Genomic DNA, 21,105 nt, shown 5'->3' on the forward strand with positions numbered 1-21,105 from the left:
ACTAACATGGTTTTATAAAATTCTCACTTTTGTGTTTGTTTGGTTTTTGGTTTTTGAAGACAGGGTTTCTCTGTGCAAACAGCCTTGGGTGTCCTGGAACTTTGTTCTGTAGACCAGGCTGGCCTCGAACTCATAGATATCACCTTGCCTCTACCTCCTGAGTGCTGTAATAAAAGACGTGTTCCACCACTGCCCAGAAATTTTCTTGTTTTTAAACTGCTTGCAGAATATGATTTTTAAAAATTTTTTAAATTTTAGACAGAGTCTCATACTGCAGTTCAGACTGACCTGGCACTCACTAGTATGTTCCAGGCTGACTTCAAACATGTGGCAAGCCTCCTGCCTCAGCTGTCCATGTGCTAGGATTATAGGCATGGACTACCCTGCCTAGCTATAAATAAGTATAAAAAAGTAGCATTTCAAAAAAAAAACAACAACAACAACCTATAGTCTTAATGCTTTAGGATGTAATAAACAGATGTATCTTTCCACTATATTAAAAACTATTTGATGTTCAAGTTTAAAGTATTTATGAAGTCTTTTACATACAAAAAGATTCTTCAGTTTAAAATATCATTAAAATCATGCAGGTTTTTAGATGTTTGTTTTCCAGCAACAACTTCTAAGAAGCTTCTTTCAGGAGAAAATTATAAATCTGATTTTTTTCCCCTGCTATTCTAACAAGTGGACATTTATTTTGTGTATAGCTTTATTTTCTTCACCATGACTTTCATGAGAATGAAAAATTACGTCTTCAAGCAGTGGTTGAACAGCTAGCTACTGAATATGCAATATTTGGCATTTATAAGAATAAGCCTTAGAAATTAGTGCCAACGCATGAAAACTTATGTGTGATTTACACACTATTGTGTGTCCTGTGCCCATCCTGAGGTTCTCTGCACTTAGCTCAGGCCTCTGCACGTGATCTGACAAGATTGAGGAGAGAAAGATCATCTAAAAGACTAAGAGGACAATTTATGTCAACTTTCAAAGAAACTTGTTTTTTAAAATTTTGAAGTTGAAATGTTATTTTAAACATATCCTTTTTTGTTGTTTTGTTTGTTGTTGTTGTTGTTTTTGAGACAGGGTTTCTCTATGTGGCCTTGGTGGCTTTGTAGACCAAAATGACCTTGAACTCACAGAGATCCACCTGCCTCTGCCTCTGCCTCTGCCTCTGCCTCTGCCTCTGCCTCTGCCTCTGCCTCTGCCTCCCTGAATGTTGGGACTAAAGGCCTGGGCCACCATTGCTCAGCTCATAGACTTGCCTTTAGATTACTTTACATTTTTATTTCTTACTCTGAACTAAGTTTTTTCCCTAAACTTAGGCAAGCTCTTTTCTACAGTTACTAAGTGCCTGTAGTAAGCCCAATGCTGAGCTCAGCACCAGACATGAGAAGTGCATAATCTGCTCCTGTTTGCGGGATGTTCATCTCAAGCTGACTCCACTTGTTAGGGGACAGGAGTGCTCCCAGATGCACACAATAAATGTTCATTAAAGCTATCATGCATGACACAGCAGTCAAGGCACAGGCAGTAACCAACCTCACTTTGAGTTTATAAATATGTATTTATTTGGAGCTACACGGAGAAGTCGGCCTGTCCAAGAATATGGGTCAGAAATTCAACATGTTGCCTTTTTTTCTTCACATAATTATCACTAATGTATAGAATTTTCATTTTTTTATGATCATTGAAATAGAGAAAGAAGTAACTAGACATATCTGGTTAGGTTCATTTTGGGGGGGGAGTTAGGTTCATTTTTAAGTAATACATTGAACATAAACTTTACACATATATTCATAAAACAATAATGTTTTGATATGTGTACATATGTGCATTGTACAAAGTTTAAATCAGGATAAACATTTAGCTCCTCAAGCATTTATTACTTATTTATGGTGAAAATTAAAAAAAACAAAACAAAACACTTTCGTCTAGCTTTTTAAAATGAAGTGTTGTTTACTCATAGGCTGCCCCTGTCACTATTCAGCAGCGTGCCAGCACGTCTCAGATTTGTCTAGCGTGCTTTCTGCTGTCCATCCCTCCACCATCCCCGGCCTTCTGCTGCCAGGATCGCACTATTTTGTACATACCAGCTTTTAAGAACGTCCACGTCTGGGTGAGGCCATGTGGCACTCTTATTTCACTCGCTCCATCCACGCAGTTGCAGATGACAGGATTTCGTTCCTTTCTGTGGTTGCACAGTATCTCTCTACTTTGTACCACGTCGTTACTCATTGCCCAGTAGACCCATTTATAGTTTTTACCACTTGTCTATTGAGAAGACTCTCTCCATGATGGACTGCAGGTGTCCCTTTCACGTGCTCTCTGACTCTCGCTGAGTATGTCTGCAGGCTTGGGGTTACTGGATCGTGTTGTCCTGGGGCTCAGTGTTTTGAGGGACCTCCATCGAGCTCCCCACGATGAGCGATGACTGTGCTAACTCACAATTCCTACCGGCAGCGTGCGGGGTTTGCTCCCCACAGCACTCCATCCTCACCAGCACTTGTTTCGTTCAGTCTTTTTGACAGTAGCCATGCTGACTGAGGTCAGGTGGTCTGTCTATGAGGTTTGGGCTTGAATTTCCTGGTGATTGATGCCATTAAAACACGTTTTTCGTATGCCTATTTGTCATTTTGTGGACCTTCTTTTGAGAAATGTCTGCTTATGTGTGTTGCCCATTAACTTTTCCCCTCTTTTTGGTCATGAGCTTTAAGGTTCTTAAGTGGTCTGTGCTTACCTCCCCCGGTCTGTGCGAGTGTCTCTTTTGCTGTGTAGCCCTTCCGTTTGATGTAATTGCATTTGTCTAGCTTTGCTCTTATTTCCTGTGTTTTTGGGGTCTTGTCCAAGAAATCCTTGCCAATTCCAGTGTCTTGAAGCATTTTTGTTTTCTTTCAGTAATTTCATTACTTCAGGCCTTCTGTTCAAGTATTTAGTCCATTTGAGTTGGTTTTTCATAACTGGTAGAGTTAAAGTTGCAGCTTCATCCTTGGTAGTTTGCTTTCCCAGTCCTATTAAATCCTTTTACTGGTGTGTGTTTTTAGCAACTCCTTTGAGAGCTGGCTAGCTGCAGATGTGTGGGTTTATTTCTAGGCCCCTTTCTGTTCCAAGGACTGGTCAATTTTGAATGGAACTTGAATTTTTGTATATTAATAAAACCTTATGACATGTGAGAATTTAATACTGGCAGGCTCTATGTTTGCACAGGTTTATATTTATCGTTTGATTTATTAGGACCCAAGCATGAGGTTTAAGTTGAATGGAGTAGTAAAGTTCAATTTGAGGAGCTATGTAGAAGCAGACATCTAATTGAAAATTACATGCGTGTGCTGAGACAGAAGTGGCGTGAGAGAGGAACAGAAAGTATACTTAGTTTAAAATATGAAGAAGTTGGATTTGCCATACTTCAACAGCTTGTTGGTGTTTTGGGTTTTTGTTGTTGTTGTGCAGGGTTTTGTTTTCTTTTGTGTCAGGGTTTTACTTTGTATTGATAGCTGCCCTGCAGCTCCCATGTAGACCAGGCTCACCTGGCGTGCGTAGAGAGCCACCTGCCTCAGTCTCCTGAGTGTTGGGGCTAAAGGCATGAGGCACAGCTGGCATCTGCTTCAAATGTTCTTTTTGAGAGTTGTGTTAGGGACTGGAGAGATGGCTCAGAGGTTAAGAACACTGTTCTTCCAAAAGTCCTGAGTTCAATTCCTATCACCACGTGGTGGCTCACAGCCTTCTATAATGAGATCTGGCGCCTTCTTCTGGCATGTAGACAGAACACTGTGTACATAATAAATAAATAAATCCCCCCAACCAAAAAAAAATTAGGCTTTAGTAGTGACAGCACTTTAATAGTATGCAATTGTGGTTAAATCTGGCAGGTGTCATCAAATCGTCAGCGTGCTTGATTGCCTCTGCTTTGCTGACTGTTGTGTAAGGCTGTGGATCCAGTGATGAATAGATGAATAGTGAAGGGACCCAGGGTCACCAGGGTCACCTGGGACAGACAGTGCGGTGAGGCTGCTAGCAATGCAACCAGGATGGGCACAAGAGAGACATTAGCTCTGTTGCGCGTTAGGGAAAATGTGTTTGAAAAGTCCTGTTGGGTACAGTAAAGACACGGTAAGTCAGCTTCACACACACAGATGGTGTATCCCTTCGGATCGGTAACTGACTGTATCTATCTGCAATGCTCTTTCAGATGTAGATCAGAATTTGATGGATCGCCTTCAGAGAGTGAATAGCAGTCTGCACAGCCAGATCAGCCGACTGCAGAATATCCGGAATACCATCGAGGAGACTGGGGCCTTGGCTGACCAGGCACGGGCCCGAGTGGAGAACACAGAGCAGCTGATTGAGATCGCCTCCAGGGAGCTCGAGAAAGCAAAAATGGCTGCTGCCAATGTGGTGAGTCCTTGGGTGATTTGCAGCCGACCTGTCAGTGGAATAGAGTGTCGTCCTCCTCCTGCCTGGCACTCTGCAGCAGGAGAGCCGTGCTCCTCACAGCCATCGGAGCAGATGCTCTTCTCCTTGCTGTGGGAAAGCGAACAGACACAGCTTGGGCAAAGTACTGGGACAAGTGTTGGTGACAGAAGTGTGTGCTGGCTTCTCATATAGCAGCCAGATCTAGAAGCTAAGGATGGGACAGGCTGTACCCCTAAAGGCATGTCCCAATGACCCACCTCCTAAGGTTCCCTAGGCTCCCCTAAATGCCAGGTGTTCAAATACAGGAGCCTGAGGGGGTCACTTCAAGTTCAACAAAACAGAAGGCACTGGACAAAAATGGAGGAGTGTCGCGGCTTTTTCTCTCGCTTGCCTCTTCTGCAGCACTCTAAACAGAAATAATTTCCAGCCAAAGGTGCCGACTACAATTAAAGATCCCTGAAAATAAGAAATATTATTTTGTATAAGACTTTAATAAAAATTTAGTGTTGATGCTTGCCTTATGGAATTTAAACAATTTGGTCTTTTGAGAACAAGTGGTTTTTTCCTCTTTAGTCGATCACTCAGCCGGAGTCTACAGGGGAACCAAACAACATGACCCTCTTGGCAGAAGAAGCCCGAAGGCTTGCAGAACGGTAAGCTGAGGCATGTGCGTCACAGTTCCGGCACAGCATCCCAGCAATATGTGCGTGCCGCCCTGTCCCTGCCCATGGCTACGTTCCGTTGTAAGGCTTATCCTCTCTGAAATGTGACCAGCTATGCATACTCTTTTTTTTTTCACTTTGAAATTGGAACGTTTACCTTCTGCATTAGAATATAATAGTTTAAAGTAAAATTATATTTACATATTTCACAGATCACAATTTTTTTTTTACTTTAAGGCATTCAAATTTATATACTCTTAAGAAATTCATTAGAAATTGCTTATTTAAAATTTTACATTAGTGGTTTTAACAAATATTTAATTTTTAGATCTCAATAGAAAACACTTGAGCCGGGCATGGTGGTACATGCCTTTAATCCCAGCACTTGGGAGGCAGAGGCAGGTGGATCGCTGTGAGCTCGAGGCCAGCCTGGTCTACAAAGCGAGTCCAGGACAACCAACACTACACAGAGAGACCCTTCTTGAAAAACCAAAAAATAAAAATAGAAAACACTTACTAAGTAATTCTACATTTCAAAGTAAGCCAAAGACCACTGACCATTTCATTCCTGGTTTGTTTGCTGTTTGTTTACACTTTTTTTTTTTTTTTTTTGGTTTTTTGAGACAGGGTTTCTCTGTGTAGCCTTGGCTGTCCTGGACTCACTTTGTAGACCAGGCTGGCCTCGAACTCACAGCGATCCGCCTGCCTCTGCCTCCCGAGTGTTGGGATTAAAGGCGTGCGCCACCACGCCTGGCTTGTTTACACTTTTAAATTAATTATAAGATAACTTTTTGGAAGGCTTCAAATTTCAGAAGGAATCAATTTTTAAAAAAATGTTTTAAAGTTGCCAGAATGTAGGCATCAAAGAGAGCAAGCGTCTGTGTGTGAAGCCCCACAGAGAGCACTCTCAGTACTATGGAGCACACAAGGAGGCCACCGTGTGTAGATGTCAGACTGTAGACACTGTCCAGAGCAGTGGCACTGACGCCATAACACGTTGTGGGTTCTATTCTAGTAAGTGTGAACTTGTGAGCCGTGTTATCACCTTTACAGACATTCATGGTTTCGTAGCTGGATTTTCCTGCTAAAGAAAGGATGCTGAGAACATGGACCCTCCCCAGATAGCTAGGTCTTGAAGATGTACTGATGGTGTGCTTCCTGCAAAGGCTTAGGAAGAAAGTTTCTTATGCCGAGGAGAATGGCCACGTACCAGGTGCCACAACGCAACATGAAATGTTAGAAGTGGAAATCTGGTAGCGTTGTTACCCAGCTGTGATGCTTGGCTGGCTGGGTATGGTCATTGCTACTTGGTGTTGCTTTCCCCAGTAATTAGGGTACAGAAGAAAAGTCAAACAGGCAGGCTGTAGAAACTATACAGTGACTAGGGAGACCATGCAATAACTTGTTTTTAACAAAATTTCAGTCATTCCATTTTACCAATAAAGGCTCAGGAGCCAGGTGCTGGGGTGAAAGGCTGCTAGCTTAGAGAGGCAGAGAAAGCACCCAGCTGACCTTCCTCTGCTGCAGAGGTCCCAGAAGGATGCCCTTCTCCCACACTGTCTCAAACAACCTCCTTCCAACTGAATGTCCCTCCCTTCTCCTTCCTCTGCATCTCTCTATTCATCCTCTTGACTTCCTCTTACTCTGTTTTTTTCCTACGTTCACTATCTGTCAACTGGTTGCTTGCTCTGCCTCTTGACCTATGGTTGATTTCATTTAATCCTGTTTACAGAAAGCTCTTGGATTAAAGGTGTGTGCGAGGGCTGAGGCACACCACTACTAGAATAACACAGATCATCTCAGGGTTTACAGTGTGACCAAATATCCTACAACATTAACTGTGTAGAGACTATGTAGTAACTGTGTAGACTATGTAGTAACTATAGAGACTGTATAGTAACTGTGTAGACTATGTAGTAACTATAGAGACTGTATAGTAACTGTGTAGACTATGTAGTAACTATAGAGACTGTATAGTAACTGTGTAGACTATGTAGTAACTATAGAGACTGTATAGTAACTGTGTAGACTATGTAGTAACTATAGAGACTGTATAGTAACTGTGTAGACTATGTAGTAACTATAGAGACTGTATAGTAACTGTATAGACTGTGTAGTAACTATAGAGACTGTATAGTAACTGTGTAGACTGTGTAGTAACTATAGAGACTGTATAGTAACTGTGTAGACTGTGTAGTAACTATAGAGACTGTATAGTAACTGTGTAGACTATGTAGTAACTATAGAGACTGTATAGTAACTGTGTAGACTGTGTAGTAACTATAGAGACTGTATAGTAACTGTGTAGACTATGTAGTAACTATAGAGACTGTATAGTAACTGTGTAGACTGTGTAGTAACTATAGAGACTGTATAGTAACTGTGTAGACTATGTAGTAACTATAGAGACTGTATAGTAACTGTGTAGACTATGTAGTAACTATAGAGACTGTATAGTAACTGTGTAGACTGTGTAGTAACTATAGAGACTGTATAGTAACTGTGTAGACTGTGTAGTAACTATAGAGACTGTATAGTAACTGTGTAGACTATGTAGTAACTATAGAGACTGTATAGTAACTGTGTAGACTATGTAGTAACTATAGAGACTGTATAGTAACTGTGTAGACTGTGTAGTAACTATAGAGACTGTATAGTAACTGTGTAGACTATGTAGTAACTATAGAGACTGTATAGTAACTGTGTAGACTATGTAGTAACTATAGAGACTGTATAGTAACTGTGTAGACTATGTAGTAACTATAGAGACTATATAGTAACTGTGTAGACTATGTAGTAACTATGTAGACTATGTAATAACGCTGTAGAGACTGTAGTAACTATGTAAAGATTATGTAGTAACTGTAGAGATTATGTAGTAACTATAGAGACTATGTAACAACTGTGTAGAGACTGTGTTAACTGTGTAGAGACTATGCAGTAACCATGTAGTGATTGTGCAGTAACCATGTAGTGATGACTATGTAGTAACTGTAGAGACTACGCAGTAACTATGTACACCAGCTAAGTGTATGATAAAGATCAGGCCTGGGGTTCTGGTTGGCACAGTGTTGCATGGAAATCACTCATATTCTAAAGTTAGTTACCTGCTGCCTTTTATCCCCTCCCTGCTTTCTGAGACAGTTCACTTTGTAACTCATCCGGCCTGGCACTCCAGACCCTCCTGCTTCAGTGCTAGGGATATAGGCAGGACCTACCACAGCACACCCAACCAAAAAGCAGCCTTTCTAAGAAAACACAAATTTGCCCCTATACAGTTTTGTGCCGCTGATTTTCTTAGAAAATACTCTTTTCTCAGTTTATAGATACTTTTTGTAAATTTAGCCACCTGAAATGATTGTGAAACTCCAAAAGGGACTTTCCAGTATTCCCAGATCTCTGCCCATATTAGTGTATATAAATGTAACAAAGTAAATCTTACTTAAATCTTGCTTCTTTCCCCTATTAAACAGTCTGTTTCATGGTTTATTTTTAATTTTTCCTCCTACATGTATAGCCATAAACAGGAAGCTGATGACATTGTGCGAGTGGCAAATACAGCCAACGAGACTTCGGCTGAGGCATATAATCTGCTTTTGACGACCCTGGCAGGAGAAAATCAAACTGCATTGGAGATTGAAGAGCTAAACAGGAAGTGAGTCTAGTTGGGAAGTGGCTCACAGTCCTGTCCTGTGAATAGTCAAGTGCTGTGGATTTGGGTTATTTGATCATGTATATTTGAATATTTGCATATATAACAAGATGTGGATAAGACCCAAGTCTAAACATAAAGTTCATTGATGCTTGTGTGCACGTAGCTGAATATGTTATATACTATTTGTGTGTGTCTGCAGTTTTATAGTAGCCATCATGTGGAATCAGGTGTGAAATTCTCCTATGGTATTATAATAGTGCTAAAAATGTTAATAGTTGAGATTTGGGGTTAGGGATGCCCAGTTTATATACCGTGAGCTAAATAAATTGAAAAAATTAAATAATAACTTAGCTAAGTGTTGGTATCAAAGTTTAAGCACTGGTGCAACATTTCCTTTGAGGTTCCTTTTTTTGCAGTTGTCGTCCTAGTGATATTGACTAGGATGCTTCTGCTTAATATTAAAGATGTTACAAACAAACAAACACCAAGCAGCTATTAGTTTTTAAAATTTAAATACATCATTTGTCTCTTAGGTATGAACAAGCAAAGAATATCTCCCAGGACCTGGAGAAGCAGGCTGCCAGAGTCCACGAGGAAGCCAAGCGAGCAGGCGACAAAGCCGTAGAGATCTATGCCAGTGTGTCCCAGCTGACCCCTGTGGACTCTGAGGCGCTGGAGGTACGTGTTCAAAGCTCTGGTCACTGTACTCCCATCACGTCCCTGCCCCTCTAGTCAGGGTAAGAGCCAGTTTGACTACCCTGCTTCTCCCTTCCAGACCTACATCTGACTCGCTGGTAAAGGTGAGTTCTGTTTTAATTGGGCAAACAAAACTTAGTGAGTAAAAATTATATATGTGGCTGCGGGTGTGGTGGCGCACTCCTTTAATCCCAGCACTCGGGAGGCTGAGACAGGTGGATCACTGTGAGTTGGAGGCCAGCCTGGTCTACAAAATGAGTCCAGGACAGCCAAGGCTACACACACACACACAGACACACACACACACATACACATACATATATGAAGGGGCAAAGATTACTTTGGTGATGTGAATACTTCCTGTAGATGTTCCATGTAAATCTAACTTGTGATATAGTTGAGTTCTTGTAGCACCATACGGCTAGAGCCTTCCTCCTAGGCATTGTGTAACGAGCATCTAGAAAGCAAGAGCTATCCCAGCATCCTCTGGGGCAGGTAGAATAGTCAGGACTTGGTAGTGTTTTATTTCATTCTAGCCATGGTTCTTCGTACGAAGCCTCCATATAAATATTTTTAATACTAAACTTGAAGTTTACTGTCTTATTTCCTATATCTGAGGTGTCAGCTGGTGTCACAAGGTTTGAGCCTCTTCAGACACCTACTGCTGAGTCCGTGTGTAGGGGACTATGGAAATAGACACAGTTGACACGATGGTGGCAGTCAGGTGGTGTCTGTTGGGTGATGAAGGTGTGGGCAGGCTAAAGCTATGGAAAACCCATCTAAGTACAGAAGACACTGGGAGAGCACTAAAATATACTTGGTTTAAAAAAAAATAACAACCCATAAACTCTTAACTTCTGCTATCTTTTAAAACTGTCAATCGAACCTTAAGACTTACAGAGTGCCTACGCTGCCTCACTGTTCATTGTCATCATTTCATTTGAAAGTAATGACCGTTCGTGTTTGTCCCAGAATGAAGCCAATAAAATCAAGAAGGAAGCTGCGGATCTGGACCGTCTGGTCGACCAGAAGCTAAAGGATTATGAGGACCTTAGGGAAGACATGAGGGGGAAGGAACAAGAAGTAAAGAACCTTCTAGAAAAGGGGAAAGCTGAACAGCAGGTTAGTCTGATTTGCTGCTGGCTGCATTTCTTGAGGCAGCACTTTAAACGGCTCAGGTGGGAGCTGTGTCTAGCGGGAGGCCTCTCTGTACGCTCCGGTCTCTGAGCTGTGGCTGTGAGGGGCTGGCCCGGAAGGCTTGACCTCTGACCTGCCATGCGTTTGCAGACTGCTGACCAACTCCTAGCTCGGGCTGACGCTGCCAAGGCTCTTGCTGAAGAAGCTGCTAAAAGGGGACGGGATACCTTACAAGAAGCCAATGACATTCTCAACAACCTGAAAGGTACGGGAGGGTCAGGGAGCAGCAGCACCTCTGCGTGTCCTCCGCTGAGGCGCTCCCTGACTCACTTTAACATTTTGTTTTTAGTACGATTCTCTTGGAATAAGATAGTGTGGTGAATACATATACTGACTGCTTAATCCATAGTTGACCACGGATCTAGTTAGCCATATCTACTTCATCCTCTATATTCTGTGTGTGTGTGTGTGTGTGTGTGTGTGTGTGTATGGGCATATGTATATATGTGTGTATGTATGGGCATGTGCATGTGCATGTGTTGTAGACCTGAAATTGACTTCAGGTATTTCCTTGATGGCTCTTCACTTTTATTTATTGAGGCAGAATCTGTCACTGGAGCCAGAGCTCATGTATTTAGAAGAAAATCAGAGTGCCTCTGTCATTTCACTTTCTGCATTCTTCAGTCTGGAAACCAGAAACCTGTGTGGGAGGAGGAGGTCTCACATTAGACTGACTCCTGTCACTACAGTCTATTTAGCTGGAGATTATCTTTTCTTTTTCTCTGCCTCTGATACCTAATTTTTTGTCTTAAAGAAACATGCTCCATTCACTGAGGGGCTGATTTGTGCCTGGTAAAAAAAAATCATCACAGGTTCTATGAATGAGAGGAGGAGCTGCAGGCATAGTAGCTGAAGTGTGAGCCTCAGCGTCAGCAGGTCTGTCTGAATCCCTGCTCCGCAGCCTAGGCTCTCCAGCCGCTGCTGTTCCCACTCATGAGAAGAAGAGCGTCATGCTGCCCCTGACACGCAGTTGACACCAACGACACTGGCTAAAGCGGTGACGTGCTCGGGGCTCTGCTCAGAAATGGCTCTTCGAGCAGGACTCTTCTCCGAAACAGATGTGCACCTGTGTGATCCAAGTCCTGGAAAACCTTCCGCACAGGGCTGTGTGTTTTCTTTCCTCTTCTGAGATTTCAGCCCCACTTGTCATTCTTTTTTTTCTTTTTTTTAAACAGATTTTTATCAATTATAAAAATCCAATTGCACTTTTATGGAAGGAAGGTTCCTTTTTTCTTCCTGGCAGCTTAATTCAAATCTTCAACTCCTTTTAGATTTTGATAGGCGTGTGAATGACAACAAGACAGCTGCAGAGGAAGCTCTCAGGAGAATTCCCGCCATCAACCGGACCATAGCCGAAGCCAATGAGAAGACGAGGGAGGCACAGCTGGCACTGGGCAACGCGGCGGCTGACGCCACAGAGGCCAAGAATAAAGCCCACGAAGCAGAGAGGATCGCCAGCGCCGTGCAGAAGGTGAGCGCTTCCCTCTCCTCCAGCCCCTGCTCACGCCTCTCAGGACCCTCTCACACCATCCTGGTCTGTTTCTTTTCTTTCTTACACATAAGAGTATGTAAGTGCATTGAAGAATCGGTAAAAGCACTTTCTACTGTCTCAGTGTTGGTGATGAGTTGTGACGAAGAGGGTAGTCTTAGGGTACTTCAGAGTCCCCGCCCACAAACCGTTGGACCTCTCCTAAGTCTCCATACTCCAGACTGTGGCCACCACTGCAGAGATGCCTTACACTCGCTGTAAAGAGGGATTTATTTAGGCTGGCTCTTTTAAAGAATCATCTTATTTATTTTAAGGAAAGATAGGAGCTTATTTTAAAATTAAGTGTCTGAGAATCACAGAAAATTTTAATTTCTTTAATAGGGTTGTTTTTTAGATAGAGTCTTCATAAAATGCTCAAATTACAGGATATGGCCTTTTGTACACGATGTTAAACTCACAAGGATAACCAGGCAGTGAAAGAGTTATAATCAATACAATGTGATGGAAAGTACTGACAATTAAATTTGTGACCTCAGCTAAACATGGTGGTAATAGAACAGGAAATTTCAAAGATTAAAGAAGAGAGCACAAATGGAAATGCTGTATAAAATGCCATTGTGTTTGACAGTGATTGTTTTTGTCTTTTTATGAGAACCCAATAAATGGTGAGAGGTGGGTTGTGCTAAGTCATGTCATTGCAATGTCCTTTCTGGATTGCTCTTTTAGCCAGTGTACAAATTTTTTTTTATCAGTTTACAAATTATTAAAGTGAGTAGCAAGGTGTTCTAGAAAAAGGAGAATGGCTCTGGGGTCCTTGCTTTGCTTCTGTCAGCAGTTGCTTCTTTTGTGTCTAGAACGCCACCAGCACCAAGGCAGATGCCGAAAGAACCTTCGCGGAAGTCACAGATCTGGACAATGAGGTGAACACTATGCTGAGGCAACTAGAGGAAGCAGAGAACGAGCTGAAGAGAAAACAGGATGATGCCGACCAGGACATGATGATGGCGGGCATGGTGAGGGCTCCCCCACTGCTGGGCAGAGGCAGGGTGGAGGGCTGCTCACGGCTAAAGTTCGTATGGCGTTTTCTAGTCAAGAACTAGGTCAGTAGCTTACTTACGTAGAAAACAAAGAATTTGCCGCCTCTGCCAGGTATTGATGTTGCACAATTGCCCCTGTCACAAAGCTGCTCGCTCAGAAGCAAAACATTTCTCCTGCAGCTGGAGTTTTAGAGCACTTAGCAAAACAAAAAAGTGTGTGTGTGTGTGTGTGTGTGTGTGTGTGTTTTAAAGTAGTTTGAATGGGTAATTCATACACGGGATAAAATTAAAGATTTTTTAAAAGGAGGATGCAGTAAAAAGCCAACGTCTTTCTTTTTTTTTTTTCTTTTTCTTTTCTTTTTTTTTTTTTTTTTTTTTTTTTTTTTTTTGGTTTTTTGAGACAGGGTTTCTCTGTGTAGCCTTGGCTGTCCTAGACTCGCTTTGTAGACCAGGTTGGCCTTGAACGCATAGCGATCCAATCCACCTGCCTCTGCCTCCCGAGTGCTGGGATTAAAGGCTGCGCCACCACGCCCAGGCTGCCAACTTCTTTCTTAGTTTCCCAGCTGCTCGCTCACTAGAGGCTGAGACCAGTTTCTTATGTAAGACGCTTGTGTGCTCTGAAGCATACCAACCTTACCCTTGCTTTTATTTTGCACCTTCTGTGGTGACATGCATACATTATGCCACTTGTAAGACTGAATTTGTGACCCTGTGGTACAAGGGAGAGTGAGGGTGCGTTTTGTTCCGTGGGTGTTCTATTTTGCATTAGAAAGAACTTACTGGAGTGGTTGTGTTACATTCTCAGGGGCAGCTTTTTTACTCACATACTTGCAGTGTCAGGAAGTAGCCTGTTGTTTTCAAGCCCCTCGACCCACCCACCCACCCACCCAGCGGGGCCTCTTGCTGTGGGTCATGTTTACTTTGGGATAGAAAGGAGAAATACAGGGTTTGGGGAAATGATACCAATTACATTTTGCACACCTCTCTGTGCATATAGCTGAATTGTTTGTTGAGACAGGGCTGTTTTACAAGGTAGCCTTGATTGACTGGAGCTCTCTATGCAGACCAGTATGGCCTTGAACCCATAAAAATCCTCCTGCCTCAGCTTCCCAAGTGCTGGGATTAAAGGTGTGCACCACCATGCCTGGCTAAACAGCTGAGTTTTTATACTTTGTATTGGATTATCCTGTGATTTTTTTAATGCAAAAATGAGGCCCAAATGGAAATTACCACGAAGCCCAAACCAGTATTTCTCTCATATGCAGAGAGTCTCTGGACCTTATTTTTTAAATTGCATTTATTTATTTCATGTGTGTGCTGTGTGCATGCCATAATGCGCATGTGGCGGTCTCAGTTGAGCTTGTGGGACTTGGCTCTTTCCTTCCACCATGTGGATTTTGGTGCGAGAGCTCAGGTCATCAAGTATTCTTAACCACTTGGCCATCTTGCCAGCCCTATAGATTTCCTTCTCATAAAAGCGTTGCATTTAAAGCATGTGGGGGAAAAGTAAAGAATACATATTTATGAGTTTCAAAAAAGGAATATGGGCGTAATTCAAAGAGTGGAAAGAAAATCCCTCTTTTGTTATTTTTGGTAAGCCAACCCCTCGTACTATCCCTTTTGTATTTATATCAGTCTTTAGAGCCCAACATTCAGCTAATCTTGCCTGGGTCTAATTTTTTTTTTTTCAACCAGAAGGGTTGTGGTTCTTTCTGGAAGGTGCCAGAGGCCATAGGTTAAACACAGCAGAGTCCTATGTCCCGGTCCCAGGAAGAAACTCATAGGAAGCCTTGCAGGCTCCGAGAACAGCTGTGAGAACTGAGTTAATTTTTTATTTTTAATTTTCGCATTGTTTTGATCCTCAAGTGTTTGCTTTGACTTGACCCCAAAACTAGGAAAAATAATTACTGGTAGGGAGTGCACAGCCACTCGTTTCTGTCCTGGTTGGACTTGTTGGTGAGAGCATCTGCTTTCTGATGTGTAGATGTTTCCTTTTCCACCGCTGCTTCCTGTGACTCATGCTCCCTGTGTTTGTTCAGGTTTCATGGAACTTTCCCAAATATGTTTACCTTTGGTTGACTTTGAAAATATCCATTGTGTGTGTGTGTGTGTGTGTGTGTGTGTGTGTGTCTAGTTATAGGTTGGCAGGGAGTTTTCACAAGAGCCTTACTTTGTTTATGAAAACTCTTCAAGAACAGGACATCTCTAATAATCAGGGCCCCAAGAGTATCCACATTCGAGAATAACAGTTCCTATACTCGGCCTGTATTTTAAAAAAACAGTCCATTTCTACTTAATGCATTTTATCAGGTGTTGATTTTCTGACTGCCTTTGTCATGAAGGGCAGCCAGGCATGTAGTATATAGACACCTGTAGTCCTGAGACAGGAAGATCCTGTGTTCAAGACCAGCTTAGGTTACATAGTAAGACTGTCTCAACAACAACAAAGCGTAGCCTGCTCTGTGCAGTAGAAATAACATCCTCTATCTGAAGATACCACCCCAAAACCTGCACAGAGAGAGAAAGAGACAGAAACAGAGAGAGACAGAGACAGACAGAGAGACAGAGACAGACATAGACAGAGAGAGAGAGGGAGAGACTGACTCTGGTTCATCACATCTGAAAATAGCTTTCCCAGCTTATGGGGGAAATATTTAGAGAAGATAAAAACATGGAGTCAAGTATTCCTGTTGTTTATACTCTTCCCCTGCAGGCTTCACAAGCTGCTCAGGAAGCTGAGCTCAATGCCAGAAAAGCCAAAAACTCTGTTAGCAGCCTCCTCAGCCAACTGACTGAGCTCTTGGAGCAGCTGGGTAAGTACTACAGGAGTTGTTCCCTCCGCGGTTGGCAGGGTCTCCTTCCACTGACTGACTCAGGGTCAGATTCCTGCGAAAGCCCCTGAAAGCACTCATTAGCGCATTAGTATTAAAGTTTCATTTTGCTCTTACTTGTTCAAAGATGCCTTGTACGCTGTGTCTTGCTTGGCAGGGCAGCTTGCATCGTCACAACATTGATAGGCTGTCGACTCTAGAGTGAAAAGGAACAGAAGACTTTATCCCGTCAACTAGTTTAGGCTCGGCCCTCAGTAAATAGGATACCATCGTCTTCCCACTTGACGATGAGCCACCAACTGGGCTTGACTTGCAGTCAAGGTTCATCATGCATTTAAACAGTCATTTCCCTTAGTTCTGCCTGCTGGTGGATTTCTTTTAAGGGATTTTAAAAGAAAGGCTCAGTGGTAGAAGAAAAGGCTACTTGACACTGACCGTGTTCCGTTGCTCGGAATTCTCTCCACTTGCCAAGCAAAGAGCAATTGAGTGAAGAGAAAACTCTTACACCAGAAGGAGAAAACGTTGCTTTGCTTTGTTTTGTGTTTAAGGAAATAGAAGCTCAGTGAACTCCCCTTTTAACCCACTTCAGTAGAAAGCAGATCTTTTGTTTGTTTGTTTTTCGAGACAGGGTTTCTCTGTGTAGCCTTGGCTCTCCTGGACTCACTTTGTAGAACAGGCTGGCCTCGAACTCAAAAGAAATATGTATGCCTGCCTCTGCCTCTCGAGTGCTGGGATTCAAGGTGTGCACCACCACGCCCAGCTAGAGCAGATCTTTTTAGAACATGGGTCCTTTGTCACCAGACTCCATTTTTAGGGAGTCATATAGTCACTGAAGACTGGGGACTTTTTTTTATGAAGTTTTTCCTTTTCTAAAGGGGGAGAAGAATAATATTTTATCTGTCTCGAAGACCAAAAATAATAAACTATGTGCCAGCCGCTGAGCCTAGAGTGAAAGTAAGCTAAAGAGGGGCTTCCCACCCTGTCTTATCACCTAGATTGTACTTGCAGGCACATATTTCTTTGCCATCTGAGAGTGAGTGAGGCAAACTGGTCTAAGGAAACTGCTTCTCTTTCCGTCTGATTTTATTTGCAATGGTGCATCTTCTTTTGAAAGAAACTTTTATTTATTTTTCTTGCCACATTTAAAGCAAAGCTCTGCTGACACTATCTCAGCATTTCAACCTTGGCTATTCTCCGTTGGAAGATTCCTAGCAGTGTCTAACTCTTACAAGCAGGAAGTGACACCCCAAACCAGCCCATCTTCCCCGAAGCCTAGGAGCTGAGGGTGTATGCTTCTGTCTCAGAGACTTTTGTATTCTTTGATGACACTGAAATGGCCCACGGATTACACATAGAAACCTACAAAGGGGACTGAGTGTTACCAAATGGCCTTCTTAACTGTGCATTTAGGAAACATCCTCCGAGGGTTGGAGAGATGGCTCAGCGAGTAAAGTCGCTTTCTGCCAAACCTGACAACCTAAGTTCAATCCCTGAGACCCACATGGTGGAAAGAGAGAGAGAGCCGACCCCTGCAAGCTGTCCTCTGACCTCCACATGTGTGCCATGGCACTCATGCAGGCACACATGGACGCACACACGCACAGTAATAAATAATAAACATTTTAAAATGAAAGAAAATATTCTGTGAAAAACATTTTCTCAAAAAAAAAAAAAAAAAAAGAAAGAAAAATCTGTTGGTGGCTGGAGAGATGGCTCAGCAGTTAAGTGCACTGTCTGCTCTTCTAGAGGTCCTGAGTTCAATTCCCGGCAACCACATGGTAGCTTGCAATCATCTGTACTGGGATCTGATGTCCTCTTCTGGCCTGCAGGTGTACGTGCAGATAGACCACTCATACACATAAAATAAATTTTTTAAAAATCTGTTGTAATACTAACGATTCACTCTGCCCCACGCTGATCGGTTGGGTCAGCACCACAGGCTCTGAGCACAGCAGCACCTGCAAGTCAGCCTGCCTCTGCATCGGGCGACTGCTGGCCTTTACTTCATGACAGAGCAAGAGGCTCTCAGGAGTCACATTCCATCCGGTTCTCAGGGAGTAAGCCTCTTCTCTTCTGTGTCCTTCCTGACTCCACAGGGCAGCTGGACACAGTGGACCTGAACAAGCTAAATGAGATCGAAGGCACCCTGAACAAAGCCAAAGATGAGATGAAGGTCAGCGACCTGGACCGGAAGGTGTCGGACCTGGAGAACGAAGCCCGGAAGCAGGAGGCGGCCATCATGGACTACAACCGAGACATAGAAGAGATCATCAAGGACATTCACAACCTCGAGGACATCAGGAAGACCCTACCGACCGGCTGCTTCAACACCCCGTCCATTGAGAAGCCCTAGTGAAGGGGGGCATCGCTGCAAGGCAGGGCCCCTGACAGGTGCCTGTGAGGCCATGGTGCCTTGACACAAAGATCACACCTCTCAGACCCCCACTTCTCTGCTGCTCTCCATCACTGTCCTTTAGAAGCGAGAAAAGTCAGAGTCTAAAGAGAAGCAGGTTAAACATCCTTAACCAGGAACAAAGGGTTTTGCCTAATAAAGTCTCTCTTCCACTCTTGTCACTCCCTTACTGGAACTGTTGGCCCGAGGTCATAGCATCCTCCCGTGGCATACCTCCATCACGTGGACCTTTGTGTGCCAGGGCAGACCCAGCCCCCTTCCCTCTCTCAGCACCAGCAGAGCCTGTCTCGGTACTCGTTATTTCTATGAAGGAAATGTTTGGCTCCTTCTCGTAGCATTGAGATGCCTCTGCATCTTCTGCCTCCTCTGTGAAGCGAAAGGAAATAAACATCCTGTGCCAAAGGTCATTTAGAATGCTGGTAGCCACCCACCACTCACGCTAGCTGTTTTGAGTATAGGACACTGAGCCATGCTGGGTAAGAGTGCAGTGACGTGTGGGTCTCTCAAGAGAACACGGCTCAAAGACACGTAGGATCTTCTCTATTAATTGACTAGGAAGATAAACTCTTTTCAAATCCTTAGGCAGCTGATTTAAAAAAAAAAATCTGGATGAGCAGCGTGCACCTCACCACTATGTTAGATAGCTTTTGATATTTTTATAAATGGGACTTAACACAGAAGAAACAGGGATGTGATAACCACTAAAGGTGTCCCCCCCCCCCAAGTCTAACTAGTTCTTGGAGCTTTGGCAGTGTGTTGGTCTTGGAACTAGTATTTAGATATCTGTCAGACACTTGGTCTCTAAGATCTTGACCAGTGAAAGAAAGGCAAATCTCCTTTTCCTTGTATTTTCTGGAAAATAGATGAAACCAAGATGTAACCTCTACCATTAGGATCATATATGCATTTCTTTGTCTCTGTTGGTGATGTAACATTTGGCCCTTAGCTCCAGTTCTTTTCCTATGGTTCCACTTTTCTAGAACTCTTCAGAATACATCATTGTTTGCCAGATCCCAGTGGCAAATGCTGCCCGCTCAGTATTGCACACAAGCTGCCAACACCATCCCGTTCCTGCACTCTGGCTCCACCCACTCTGTGGCTCCACCCACTCATCCTTTCCTCTGTGTGGGGAGGGAAGAACCTTGTGTGGCGTTTCCTAGTGGGCTTCTCAATCTCTGATCCTCAGCTCTGTGGTTCCCTGCCACACCCTCCTTTCCGACCTACCTGCCTCTGAGACTCATATTTAGCCTTTAACACTATGCAATTTTGTACTTTGCGTAGCGGGGGGGAAAGAAACTATTATCTGACACACTGGTGCTATTAATTATTTGAAATTTATATTTTTTGTGTGAATGGTTTTTGTTTATCATGATTATAGAGTAAGGAATTTATGTAAATATCCCCCCCGTCCTCCTAGAGTGGCACTGTCTGTGCACAAGGAACCTTCATCCCTTCTCTGAGTCAAACCTGCTTCCTGGTGTTTTTGCTCTGCCTCATCTTTGCAGCACCTTCATTGTCTGACTGTAATATCAGCCTGCTCACCTTCACAGCCAGACCTGGCCCTTCTTCCTGGTAGCTCTGACCATCTAAGCTGCAGCTCCACGCAGTTCTCAGTGCCTGCCCCGGTGCAGGGTCTAGGCTGTCTGGAAAAGTTTACCGGTGGGACCCTTCCCATACCTATGTAGAAATATGTTTTCAGCTGGATGGGTCGGCTTTGTAAAGGGGCGTGTGGTGGCTGAGCACTTTCGGACGTCAGGCACGGGGCTACTGATGACAGGGAGGTAGCTCAGGGTTCAGTCTGTCTCCATCTCTGTTGGGCGTACAGAGATTACCGTGAATACTCGGCTTGGCACCCCTGAGGTTTCACTCTTGCTCCTCCAAGGTCTTTTCTGCTCTCACAGCGGCATGGTGCTTCGCTTCCTCACCAAGCTCAGTGCTGATTGGCTACTCCCTCTGTTACCTGCTCCCTACTTTAACATTTTGGTCACAGTTGCAGGATGGCTGGAACAGACCACTGGCGTCCTGTGGGTCAGCTCCACTCCAGCAGGCCCTACACTCTGGGGGCGGTGGGGTGTTTTGTTTGGGTTTGTCTTCTCCATCTTTGTGGTATATTTTTAAACAGAAATTTATTTTTAAAAATGAAAGTTATTTACAAGATGATACCTTACTACACTCCAGCAACACAGCCATTGTTTTATTGTATAGTTCCAGTAATCTGTATTTTATGTAATAAAAGTGACAGGATGGCTGCTGTAGAATGCCGGGTGTCACACGGGATAGACTGTTTTTTATTCCACCCCCACCCCACCCCCACTGTGGAATTTTCCTTTTGATTCCAACTGTGGCCCTTTTAAATGTGCCTTCACTTTAGCTGTTTGCCTTAATCTCTGCCCCCCCACCCCCCGGGGAGGTTAATAAAACGCAACACTTGGCATTTTTTATGTTTAAAAAGAAAACAGTATTTTATTTATAATAAAATCTGAATATTTGTAACCCTTTAAATCTTGCGTGGCCTAAATGTGGTGCTAAGACATAAAATGTTTTAAATGGTTTTACGAATGAACATCTACTCATGGTGCCTTGGACTGGCTTGTTCCCTGGAGAACTGTCCAAAGCTGTTTGTTTGTTGCTTGTGCTGGGGATAGAATTTAGGTCCTCCAGCATGCTGGGCAAATGTTCTCTCAACTGAGCTTCGTCTACCAACCTGGCTTT

At 43.4% G+C, this 21,105-nt stretch overlaps 1 protein-coding gene and 1 long non-coding RNA gene across 2 annotated transcripts in view; one reads left to right on the plus strand and one right to left on the minus strand.

Annotated features, from left to right (window-relative positions):
- Positions 1-1,177, minus strand: part of LOC311603478 — a 239,519-nt gene extending 238,342 nt beyond the window's left edge. Inside the window, exon 1 of the long non-coding RNA XR_014781090.1 lies at positions 1,151-1,177. This is a non-coding gene — a long non-coding RNA (uncharacterized lncRNA). The remainder of the gene's footprint in view (positions 1-1,150) is intronic.
- Positions 1-20,895, plus strand: part of LAMC1 (laminin subunit gamma 1) — a gene marked incomplete at its 5' end in the record, with an annotated part of 119,063 nt that extends 98,168 nt beyond the window's left edge. The window contains 10 exons of the mRNA XM_084792375.1: positions 4,190-4,395; positions 4,987-5,066; positions 8,593-8,730; positions 9,264-9,408; positions 10,399-10,548; positions 10,714-10,828; positions 11,895-12,094; positions 12,967-13,125; positions 15,863-15,962; positions 18,077-20,895. Coding sequence (XP_084648501.1) covers positions 4,190-4,395; positions 4,987-5,066; positions 8,593-8,730; positions 9,264-9,408; positions 10,399-10,548; positions 10,714-10,828; positions 11,895-12,094; positions 12,967-13,125; positions 15,863-15,962; positions 18,077-18,333 — 1,550 coding nt within the window. The 3' untranslated portion in view covers positions 18,334-20,895. The remainder of the gene's footprint in view (positions 1-4,189; positions 4,396-4,986; positions 5,067-8,592; positions 8,731-9,263; positions 9,409-10,398; positions 10,549-10,713; positions 10,829-11,894; positions 12,095-12,966; positions 13,126-15,862; positions 15,963-18,076) is intronic.
- Between the last annotated feature and the right edge of the window lie 210 nt (positions 20,896-21,105).

The sequence above is a fragment of the Acomys minous genome, assembly GCF_964271855.1.
Source record: "Acomys minous genome assembly, chromosome: 1".
Classification (NCBI taxonomy): Eukaryota; Metazoa; Chordata; class Mammalia; order Rodentia; family Muridae; genus Acomys; species Acomys minous.